Source organism: Oreochromis niloticus, linkage group LG3 (genome assembly GCF_001858045.2).
Source record: "Oreochromis niloticus isolate F11D_XX linkage group LG3, O_niloticus_UMD_NMBU, whole genome shotgun sequence".
NCBI lineage: Eukaryota > Metazoa > Chordata > Actinopteri > Cichliformes > Cichlidae > Oreochromis > Oreochromis niloticus.
In genome coordinates, this window is record NC_031967.2 from 39,879,245 (window position 1) to 39,891,377 (window position 12,133).

General features: G+C 38.8%; 1 protein-coding gene across 1 annotated transcript; it reads right to left on the minus strand.

The window, feature by feature from the left end:
• Positions 1-2,066: 2,066 nt before the first annotated feature.
• Positions 2,067-3,106, minus strand: LOC100706040 (mamu class II histocompatibility antigen, DR alpha chain-like). Its single transcript, XM_019354707.2, is given in 3 exon segments — positions 2,067-2,562; positions 2,819-2,877; positions 2,879-3,106. Coding segments are annotated over 3 exon segments (390 nt in total). The 5' UTR covers positions 3,070-3,106; the 3' UTR covers positions 2,067-2,422.
• Positions 3,107-12,133: the final 9,027 nt, after the last annotated feature.

The window sequence follows — 12,133 nt, forward strand, 5'->3', positions numbered from 1 at the left end:
TCAATAAAATTATAATTCAAGTCGGCAGTAATGACACCCGGTTACGTCAATCACTAGGGTCGTCACTAAAATCAATATTGAATTCGTGTGTAATTTTGCCAAAACTATGTCAGACTCTGTAGTTTTCTCTGGTCCCCTCCCCAATCAGACCAGGAGTGACGTTTAGCCGCATGTTCTCCTTAAATTGCTGGCTGTCTGAGTGATGTCCAAAAAATCATGTGGGCTTTATAGATAATTGCAAAATTTCTGGAAGAAACTTGGTCTTGTTAGGAGACACGGCATCCATCCTGCTGGGTCTGCGCTTCAGCAGGTCCACCAGTTCAGACTTATTCCCATAAACAAAGCAAGACGGTTGGATGAAGCAGCTCTCATTTCTAGAAATCTGGCCAAATTTATTAAACCCCCCTAAATGTGACTATCCAGAGTTGGGACCAGGAAGCAGAGTTGCAGTCTTACATGCCTCTCTGCAGCTTCTCTCCTCCTGTTACCCCCCCAAAGCCCCATCTCCATTGAGACTGTCAGTTCCCAAACAGACACCTTGGGCCAACTATTCCTGTAGCGTTAACTACTAATGAATTCTTGAACTTCTTCATGAATAAAATTTTAACCATTACAGAAAGAATTACTCATATTCATGTCACAGATGTAACATTATCTAAAGCTACTTTCAGTTACTTTGGTATTCATTAAGAGTCTTTTTCTCCAATTGATCTGCATTGATCAGTTGATACACAGAACACAGTTATCAGTAATCAATATCAATAATCAATCACACTGATCAATAAATGTGTGTCACAGCTGGATCCTGGATCTGATGTAAATATTTGAGTAAAGATAAGGTTGAAAAGACTCTGAAACTGAACTAAATGGATTAAAAGGGATATTTTAAAAGTAGCTGCAGACACTCTAATTCAGGGGTGGGCAATCTCAGTCCACGAGGGCTGGTATCTCTGCAGGTTTTAGATGTGTCCTCGAACCAACACAGCTGATTTAAATGGCTAAATTAGCCCCTCAACGTGTCCTGAAGTTCTCCAGAGGCCTGGTAACAAACTAATCATGTGATTCAGGTGTGTTGACCCAAGGTGAGATCTAAAACCTGCAGGGACACCGGCCCTCGTGGACTGAGATTGCCCACCCCTGCTCTAATTGTTTCTTATATTATGTTGAAATATGATCATGTGATCAAATAATCAGTAAATGGTGCAGAGAACATTGTCAGTGTAAATAGTAACTGAAGATTTAAAGTTTGAACATGCAAATCACCAAATTAGTTGACACGCAGGTCCAACAGTAAACCATGTTTGATCTGTTTGGTTCTTGTTTTTATGCACGGCTTCATTTGATGCCTCTCCTGTTACAGTTGAACAATTAGACTTGAAAACATGACAGGGTAGAGCGAGCTAATTGGAATTATTCTTTTCTCGCCTACTCCTAAGATCAATATCATACTTATTAGTGACATGGTTTCATATCCCTGCTGCTCTGATTTCAAATGGAGGATCTGCTCCATTATTTATAGTGAATCCTGGTATGTGACCTCTATAGATGATGACTTTATGCTATTAACTCAGGATGAACATACTCAGAGGTGTGTATAGGCTGACTCTGATCAACTGTTCTGCAATCGGATGCCCAGAGATTCTTTAGCCAGTTTTTTGGAACGGATACAGGTTAATATGAACATGTTTGTTTGAAGAAAATCTGAAAAATGTCACTGCACTAATGTCTGATTTGGAACCTTAAAATGATGTCTGATTTGAGACAAGTGACTCTAATAACACGATTCAGTGTACTGAAACTCCTAAATGCCAGGAAAACTAAACAAAAACAAAAAACAGATCTACAACCACAACAGTTGAAATTTGAGATTTTTAGGCATGTCTGAGGCTTTTGTCTAAACCCATCAGTATGAGAGATGCATGCTACTTCCAGGTGAATATTGGAGTCTGTAGGAACAGGGCAAACAAACATTTTGGTTCTTTCAGTTGTACTCATCCAGCAGATCACACATGTATCATTCAGGTCATACTGATGATTCATAAAACATAACAAAACAAAGAACTGACTCATGTTTACAGGTGAGGATTTATTTCAAATTCAGGTTTATTTACATCTGTCTGAATCATATACATGGAACTGACAGCAAAGATAGTCAAAGATAGCAAAGACAGATGGGTTGTTTCACAACACCAGCTTAGCCAGCAGGTTACTTGGTCATACTATCCGATTGATTAATATCACTTGTCATTTTTATTTTGTCTGGCATTTTAAACTGAATCTGTTTAATAGTGTGAAAATAAAGTGAACGTAATGTTCCATGTAAACACAGCCAGGGTCACATGAATGAAGATCAGAGAGCAGAGCAGCAGCCTTAAACGACATTGTCAACACAAGAACTGATGACATCATCAACCCCAGCCAATCAGATACATTTGTTTGCTTTCAAGATGAAGAAGGTTCCACCTGCAGCACTGAGTAAGCCGATAATCACAGCGACTGCACAGAACACTGCAGGTCCAACACTGGGCTTAGGTGTCTCAGGTGTCTCAGGTGTCTCCACATCTGGAGGCAGAAACAGACACATGACACAGAAATCCTTCAGACTGTGATCTGATTAATTACAGCTCAACAATGTGAACCACAAACATCTGCTGAAAACTGTCAGCTGATTAACTAAAGTCAGCTGTTCAGGTTAATACTGGGCCAAGGCTTTGTAAAGTCTGCAGGCAGAAACACGAAGACATGAACCTTCATAATTGTGCACTATTGTCTCTGTGTTTCAGTCTGTCTCCTCTGTTTAAATAAAAGTTTTTCTCACTATAGGTCTTGGTCAGTGGGTCGGTCAGAGCCAGATGTTCCACTGTACAGCTGTAGGATGAACTTCAGTCTGGCGATCTGGGTGAAGGTTCCATTTTTGTTGGGATAGGGATTGTTGATGCTGGATCCTCCAGTTGTAATCCGTCCGTTCTTGGTCCAGGAGACTTTGACAGGAGCAGGATAGAAACCAGTCACATGACAGATCAGAGTGTTTTTAACTGTGAACTCCACCTCGTTTCTGGTGTAGATCATCACACATGAAGGAGCATCTGTACACAAACACAAGTCAGTTAGAGGATGGTCGAGGAAACTGCAGAGTAGAAAATGTCTTGTCTTAATCTGAGATAAATTACTTCTTCAAAGAGCCTGTCAGAACTGTCAGCATGAAAACTCAACAGAGTTTTAAATGAAGAATTTTCAGTCAGAATGTACACATGTTATGAAATACCAAAACGTCAATGTAAAAAAAGATCAGTGGGACCCATGTAGAAGGTCCTGCTCTAAAACTTGAACTGAATATCTTGAACTTTGGGGACTTGAAAGTATTGAAGAAAATCTAAATAAATGTAGAGGTTTGTGATTTATTAATGGTTTGTACTTGGAAAGTATGGAACATACAGTATGATAAGAGGGACACCTCAATGTTAGCCATATATATAATTTATGTAATATACTGGGATATTCATAATTGAGCTATTTGTTCCATTTTGTAACTCTGTAATATGTTGTATTATTTAGTTTAGTTTAGTCTGTTACTGTTCTTACTGTCTTGGAGTAAGTGTGACCACATCATTTCTTCAGGGATGAATAAAGTATTCAACTTCATTGATCATATGACACTGATGACAAAATTTATATCAAAGTAAATTTAATCAGGTATCTAAATTAGACACAGCTGCTTCATAAGCGCCATCTCCAAACCCGACGGGCTGAATAAAAGTTGGTTGAGGGGAAACATCCATCTGTTTCTCGAAGTCTGCGTACCAGAGTTCTTCACGATCCAGTCCAAACATGACCCCTCCATGAATGTATGAACAGCCAATGACATGAATGTCCTCATGTAGAGCTGAAACATGTTAGTGAAATTAAACAATCAATTTATAACCTGATCAATAAGCTGCTGACTGTCTGTCCGTTTAAAGGGAGAAACTCACAATCAGCAGAGACACAGAGCACACAGGAGAGGAAGAGGAGCAGCTCCTTCATCTTCATCAGCAGCTCTCACTGACTAAAAGAGTTAAACTGTGACTGTTTGAAGTCTCTGAGTGAACTGACAGGACGTGTAGCTGCGGCTGAGCTCACAGCACAGTTTACAACTCATGATGTCATAAAAGACACACAAAAAACATACACACTCACACACACACACACACACTATAACTGAAACAATTTAAAATATATTTCTGCCAAATAAATGCAGGTAAAGACTTTTACAACAGATCAGTGTATAAAATGTGAGGTGTAGTTTAAGGTTAAAGAGACATTCTGTATCGAAATGTTAAATACTAACAGTCAGATTTCATGATTCAACAATAATAAACTGATTGGGCAAAAATGGTATCTCATTGAGAGTTCAAGGAGAAAACCACTGCCAACTAAAAGAAACACACCTCTGTCAACAAACATCTGGATAATCTCCGAGAATTCTGGGAAAATGTTCTGTGGAGAGATAAAAGGTGAACTTTCAGGAAGGTGTGAGCTCCATTAAATCTCGCATCAAACTAATAATATTTCACGAAAAGAACAGCAACATTTTGATGTGGTGTAAGTGTGATGGTGTGGGCTACTTTGTTGCTTTAGGACTGCTGTCTACAATGAAATCCTGAAAAAGGAAGTTCTGCTATCAGTTTTTAGGTAATTTCATTCATTAAGTGTTTTTCACAGTCAAAAAACCCTGTACACAGAAAGAGTAAACCAAACAAACCAAAAAGTGCCACCATAAATAAAAAATACACAATAAACGGTTAGTTTTAAAATAAATGAATAACAAGTCAATAATATTTCTCAGCAGAATGTCAGTTTAAATGTTTTTAACTTTTTTTAAAGACTCCAGATTCAACAAAATGTAGTTTCACACCCTAGGTGCCGTAGGCTGAAAGTGGTCTCTCTGCTGTTTGACAGCATATACAGGGAGTGCAGAATTATTAGGCAAGTTGTATTTTTGAGGAATAATTTTATTATTGAACAACAACCATGTTCTCAATGAACCCAAAAAACTCATTAATATCAAAGCTGAATGTTTTTGGAAGTAGTTTTTAGTTTGTTTTTAGTTTTAGCTATTTTAGGGGGATATCTGTGTGTGCAGGTGACTATTACTGTGCATAATTATTAGGCAACTTAACAAAAAACAAATATATACCCACGTCAATTATTTATTTTTACCAGTGAAACCAATATAACATCTCCACATTCACAAATATACATTTCTGACGTTCAAAAACAAAACAAAAACAAATCAGCGACCAATATAGCCACCTTTCCTTGCAAGGACACTCAAAAGCCTGCCATCCATGGATTCTGTCAGTGTTTTGATCTGTTCACCATCAACATTGCGTGCAGCAGCAACCACAGCCTCCCAGACACTGTTCAGAGAGGTGTACTGTTTTCCCTTCTTGTAAATCTCACATTTGATGATGGACCACAGGTTCTCAATGGGGTTCAGATCAGGTGAACAAGGAGGCCATGTCATTAGTTTTTCTTCTTTTATACCCTTTCTTGCCAGCCACGCTGTGGAGTACTTGGACGCGTGTGATGGAGCATTGTCCTGCATGAAAATCATGTTTGTCTTGAAGGATGCAGACTTCTTCCTGTACCACTGCTTGAAGAAGGTGTCTTCCAGAAACTGGCAGTAGGACTGGGAGTTGAGCTTGACTCCATCCTCAACCCGAAAAGGCCCCACAAGCTCATCTTTGATGATACCAGCCCAAACCAGTACTCCACCTCCACCTTGCTGGCGTCTGAGTCGGACTGGAGCTCTCTGCCCTTTACCAATCCAGCCACGGGCCCATCCATCTGGCCCATCAAGACTCACTCTCATTTCATCAGTCCATAAAACCTTAGAAAAATCAGTCTTGAGATATTTCTTGGCCCAGTCTTGACGTTTCAGCTTGTGTGTCTTGTTCAGTGGTGGTCGTCTTTCAGCCTTTCTTACCTTGGCCATGTCTCTGAGTATTGCACACCTTGTGCTTTTGGGCACTCCAGTGATGTTGCAGCTCTGAAATATGGCCAAACTGGTGGCAAGTGGCATCTTGGCAGCTGCACGCTTGACTTTTCTCAGTTCATGGGCAGTTATTTTGCGCCTTGGTTTTTCCACACGCTTCTTGCGACCCTGTTGACTATTTTGAATGAAACGCTTGATTGTTCGATGATCACGCTTCAGAAGCTTTGCAATTTTAAGACTGCTGCATCCCTCTGCAAGATATCTCACTATTTTTGACTTTTCTGAGCCTGTCAAGTCCTTCTTTTGACCCATTTTGCCAAAGGAAAGGAAGTTGCCTAATAATTATGCACACCTGATATAGGGTGTTGATGTCATTAGACCACACCCCTTCTCATTACAGAGATGCACATCACCTAATATGCTTAATTGGTAGTAGGCTTTCGAGCCTATACAGCTTGGAGTAAGACAACATGCATGAAGAGGATGATGTGGACAAAATACTCATTTGCCTAATAATTCTGCACTCCCTGTATGACATAGTGAACACTGAACAGAGCAACATAACAGAGGACAGTCTGTGGATGAATCAGCACTGATCTGAACAATGCTGATGAAGCACAAGAAAGTTGACAGCAGTTCATGTAATGTGTTATTCATTTCAGTTTTCTGTGGTTACACAGCTCCTTTAACCTACACAAATGTATGTAAGCACGTTACAGCCTACACCATTTTACCTCAGTCTGTTCATCTCACACTTTATTAAAAATCTAACTGCTGTGTATCCCAAAAGGTTGACTCATCTGGGCGTAGCATTTGCAGTGACAGAAACGTTTCGTCATCATCCAGGTGACTTCTTCAGTCTCAGCTGACTGCAGGTTTCCCCAATCTTATAAACAGTACATTTGCACAATGACTGAAACTATAGCACCACTGGCAAACAATGGGCTGAAGTCAATTTCTTGAATGTTAATATGCAAATTGTCATGACCATTGATCAATGGCCATGAGTACCATTCACAGAGAGTTGGGGAATGGCCGCAATCACAGCATTGTAAGATGGCAAAATGAAGGCCCCCTCCTCGATTCAGAGATGGTCTTTCCCTTTTTTAGTAAATGGCCTCCTTGACTCCGCGCTCAAATCAGAATTCCTCCCTGTCCAGGATATGTACATCATCATTGAAAGAGTGTCCACTGGCTTGTAGATGTGAAAGGACTCGTTGTGGCCTGGTGAGTTAGCTCCTCTGTGCTGTGCCATCCACTTTGCCAGAGATTGTTTGGCTTCCCCGATGTATAAATCATGGCAATCCTCCTGACACTTAACAGGGTGGACCAATTTTTGGCGCAGCATGCTTTGGGGTTTAAAGGCCATGGAGACGTGGTGTTTAGAAAAAATGCATCTCAGTTGTTCCTTTCCTGGATGATTAAACATGCATTAAAAAACTGGTGTAAAAATCAGTCAACCTTATACTTTTCCCATCAACAGTAGCCCACGACACAAAACAAAGCTTTATTTCCTAAGTTGGGATGGGCTCCCGCCACTTCACAACTCTGGAATGTATGAGTACATAAAACCATCCATGGAATTTTCTTTTATTGTTTTTATTGCTTTTACTGTTTTACTGTTTTATTCTTTTAGAAGGAACATTTCGGTCAGCAGTTTAACTTTAACCAGATTATGACCGTTTTGTTTTTCTTACTTCAAAAAGACCCATATCTTTATATCTTGCCTCTGCTTCTACACTGACGCAATAAAGTCTGCAGGTTTAGAGGCATCAGACTTTTTAGGACTGTTTACTTTATATAAAAATGGTTCAAGAATGGACTCTGTCAGATTATTTCAAAGGAGGTCAAGGTAACCGATATGTGAGAAACCTGACTGGATGGAGAATTTTTTTTCTTTTTTTGATTAAAGGGATAAAACAGGGACACAGGACAAATAAGCTGGTAATTATTGTTTTCCCAGTTGTTATATTTTAATTTGCTGTTTTTCAAAGCAGGAGGAATGAGCGTTTCTTTAAAGGGAAATTGATAAAATAGTTCTGCTTTGTTCCTTCACTGTATGACCAGAGTTTTGTGTTTACTGATGTGTTTTCTTTACATTTTGGGGTGATTTCCAAAAGTTCAAAATTGCTATCGATCTCCTTCTACATTGATGATGTTCTCATATGTTTGTCTAAAATTCTCCAAAGCTGCTGAGAAAACAGAAACACTAAAAATATACCACATCAAAGTGAGAGTCACAAACTGTCAATTCAATTATTCAAGTGAATAAAGGACAATTTTGTCACATTTCACAGTATTTCACTAAGACTATGGAATAAATATGTTTTAGGGCAGAATTAAAGCCTTGGTTTATTTGAAGTATCAGATAATAGCATATTCACTTTTTTTTGTTTTGGCACCACATCTAATTTTTTACTTTTCATTTAATTTTAGAAAGTACAACTTTTGTTTGACTTTTGATTAATCTTTAATCAAAGTATGACTTTGATTAAAGATTAAACATTTATATATATAAGTTCAGTGATTCACTGGCTGCTTAACAGCTTATTGTTATATTTTATGATGAGCTTTATAAGCAGTCTGACTTTGTTTCCTGGTTTTCTGTGCTGTTTGTGCTCTAAACAGCAACCGCATCTCTGTGGTCTTCTATCAGTCACCTGAATGCAGCGCTCTAGAAAATTCCTAGAGTAGGTGCACATAACCTCAAACATTTCTAAATCAAATTCTGGAGGATCAGAAAACGAAACTAGACTAGTCTAAATGTTTCTTTCTCAGGTGAATCAGAGCACTTTATTAATCCCAGGGGAAATTATGTGATCACAGTTGCTAGGTAAGTCCAGTAAAAAACTAGTTAAAGTACCAATTAAATAACCCAATGTACAATAAATGACAAAATACCTGTAATATATAAATATCAAAGTCTGTTACTAAAATGAATATGAATAACACTGAAATTGATACGTCCGTCTTACCATTTTTATCAGGGCTGTGCAACTATTACAGTCTGTAAATGTTGACGAGGTTATTGCTGTGGAAAAAATAAGCTGAGCACCAAAACACAAACTCAAAACTGATTTTCTTATATTTATTCAAAGTTGAAAGCTTTAAAAAGAGATCAACACTGGATGGACAACTTTGCACCACCATTAACCAAGGGGCAAGATAATAACAGCTGCTTTATAGCCATTGTGTGGAGCCATTGTCTATTCAGCGGTTATTCTTAACTTTTTCTAGGCACCAGCTTTTTTTTTTTCTTGTCCTGTTCAGTACTTTAGCAATCAGAATTATTGTCTGAAGGCCAAGAAAGATGATTTATTTTTCCAAGTGGATCATTATGGCTTGCCATATTGGTCAACTTGACTGGTTTTTATTATTATCATTATTATTATTATTATTATTGTTGTTGTTAATTTTTTATTTTAAGTTATTACAAACTGGACAGAGACGACTGGGGTATAGGAAAGGGAGAAGAAAGGGAGGGAAAAAAAAACAGAGTGGAAGATGAGCAGTGAGAAAATACACTAAAAAAATCAGCTGGATCACATGTTGAAAGAAAAAAAAAAAAGCAAATAGAGAACAATACAGTAGGGAGACCACAGCAACAACCTAGATAAGTGTAGGTAACAGTAAATACTAAATACTGAATGTTACTGAGCAGTGCGCAAGACCGACAGTCCACGATATGTTTTCAGGCAGCAATCAAGTCTGTGAACACCTGTGTGCGTGAGCGTGCTTGTATTCAAAAGGTTTTTACATGTAACGATCTGCTAGAGGGTGTGGGGAGCGATAGCCCCGCCCCCCAGGGCATGAAGCAGGCATGGAGGAGATCCAGGCCCCAGACATCCAGAGGCCTCCAGAGTGCGAGAGCCCAATGAGGGGCAACCGTGCCACCCTGCTGGAAAGAGGTGAGGAGAGCTCCAGACATGGGGTCACTCAGCAGCCACGGAGCAGAATTAACTGCAGAATGCACAGCGGGCTGCGGTGACATGACATTTTTACTCCATTTCTGCAGTATCTGCAGTGCTCTCATTACTGTGTGCATGTACGTTTACCATATAGAGAATGACTTCTTTAAACGTTTAAAGAAAAAACAACACGTTCTCCAGGCTGAAAAAAAAACAAATAAAATGTTTTGTCTAACACTTGTGGACTAATTATGTGTTCAGCAAAGAAGTTTGTTTTATTTTTCATTGAAGAACTTTTGAAAAACTCTGAGAAAAAGAGACTGACATATAAAAAAATAAAACTTTCTTATAAACAGGAAGTTATTTAAGACAAAGCAGCAGGATGAATCACATCAGTGACTGCACCTGAGTGTTGACATCACTCAGATGTAGATTTATTTGCACAGAATATAAAGTGGTTTTAATTGTTGTTATTTATTTATTTTTTCCAGAAACAATATTCATAGTTGTATTAATTTAAACAGTATCCAGGAGAATGTCAAAATGGCAACAAAACAGATATTAAACAAAGAGATACATAAAGTCTGATGTTGGATTATACCTCACCCCAAAACGGTCCGATTTTCAGTTCTGGGCTCTGACTGCCTGCAGCATTCATTTGACGTACAGAGACATACTGCACCTGAACGCCTCTTCCAGTCAAAAAGACCTCCCTCGGTTACTTCACGCAGCAGAGGAGCAGCGTGTTGCGTTGTGAATTAAGTTTTCTTCCTTTTTCTTCTTCCTTAAACAGAAAATGACTTACATCACAGCTGCACAGCTGCTGATGTAAGTCCCAGACCCGGAACAATGTAAAACCTTCTCCAGCCCCATGTGAACTCATAGTTTATCTCTGAGGTTGGGGCGAATCGGCTTCTTCTGAAAAAAAAAAAAAATTGGTGACCATTCTGTGAAAGTCCAGATGTGAACCATTTAAGGAATATGGTGTGGATGAGTTGGGTAGTTTGTGAGCTAATGAAAACAGAAGGGATCGTCTGACGACACCTCGTGGACACTCAGAGGAAGACAAGTCTGTGTGCATGCAGAGAGGAAGTGAGCAAACAGACTTCACTAAAGAGAAAGTCATGTGGAGAAACAAACCATGCGATGGAGTCTCCTCAGTATGACAGACATGTTTAAACCTCTATGATTTTTGTTTCTACTACACCTGTTTTCAGTGTGTATTATTAAATTTTTAATTCTGTTTTTACTGTCAACTTTCAAATATTTTCATATTTCCAAGGCTTTTTCACTCTCATGTTATACAGTGTTTAAGCGTACCTCAACAATTTAATGTAGTAATTTGTGAAATCTAATTTACAGATGCTTAAAATGTTATCACCATATCTTCAGAAATGTCTCCATTTCATAGAAGCTATATTGTTATACTCTTTATTCATAAAGTACAGAAGCCATTTAAAAAACACACACACGAGCTCCAAATATTTAAAACTAAAGTCCAGCAGCTGCTCTTTGTGATCACACTGACAACAGTCAGACACTTGTGAAAGTGCCTGCTTGTGATTTGAAAAAAATGTCATAAAGTCACAACAAGTAACCTCAAATATAAATTTGCATTCATTTACAATAAAAAGTGAACAGATGAGCCACATCATGAGAAGCTAAAGCAGTGGTCAGCAACCCACGGTTGTAGTTCTAAAATTGTAGTTCTAAATTGGAAGATTATTATGATCATGAAATATTAAGAATAAATTATATTTCATTATTTTTTGTCTCTCAAAATAAGCGTCACACTCGCGGAAGGCGGTATACCGGCCAAAGCGCCATGCATTCATCGAGACTTTGAAACCCACAGGGCAAAAGCTGATCTCGCTGTAGCACTCTCTCAGGCCCATCTGTTCCTTCAGGCACCACAGCAAAAACAGGTGAGTCCTGAATCTGTCTGATTACAGTGAACACAGTTCAGTTCCACCATCAGCAATTTTGTGCTTACCCCTGATGGCAACATTCCTTAAGTTGTTGCTAAAGTTTCCGTTTCACATCATGAAGCTTCCAGGATTTTAACCCAGGACCTCACACACCCAAAGTGAGATGTTTACCCCTAGACCAATGAGCCAAACTGTGATATTTGGCACAAAATACAACAGGCTTTAAATCATAAAGCTAATCTTTCACATACGCAATAATAATATCATCACCATCCTCCACTGCTTTCTGTTGGCAGGACCTGTGTGGAGAGAGAATCTCA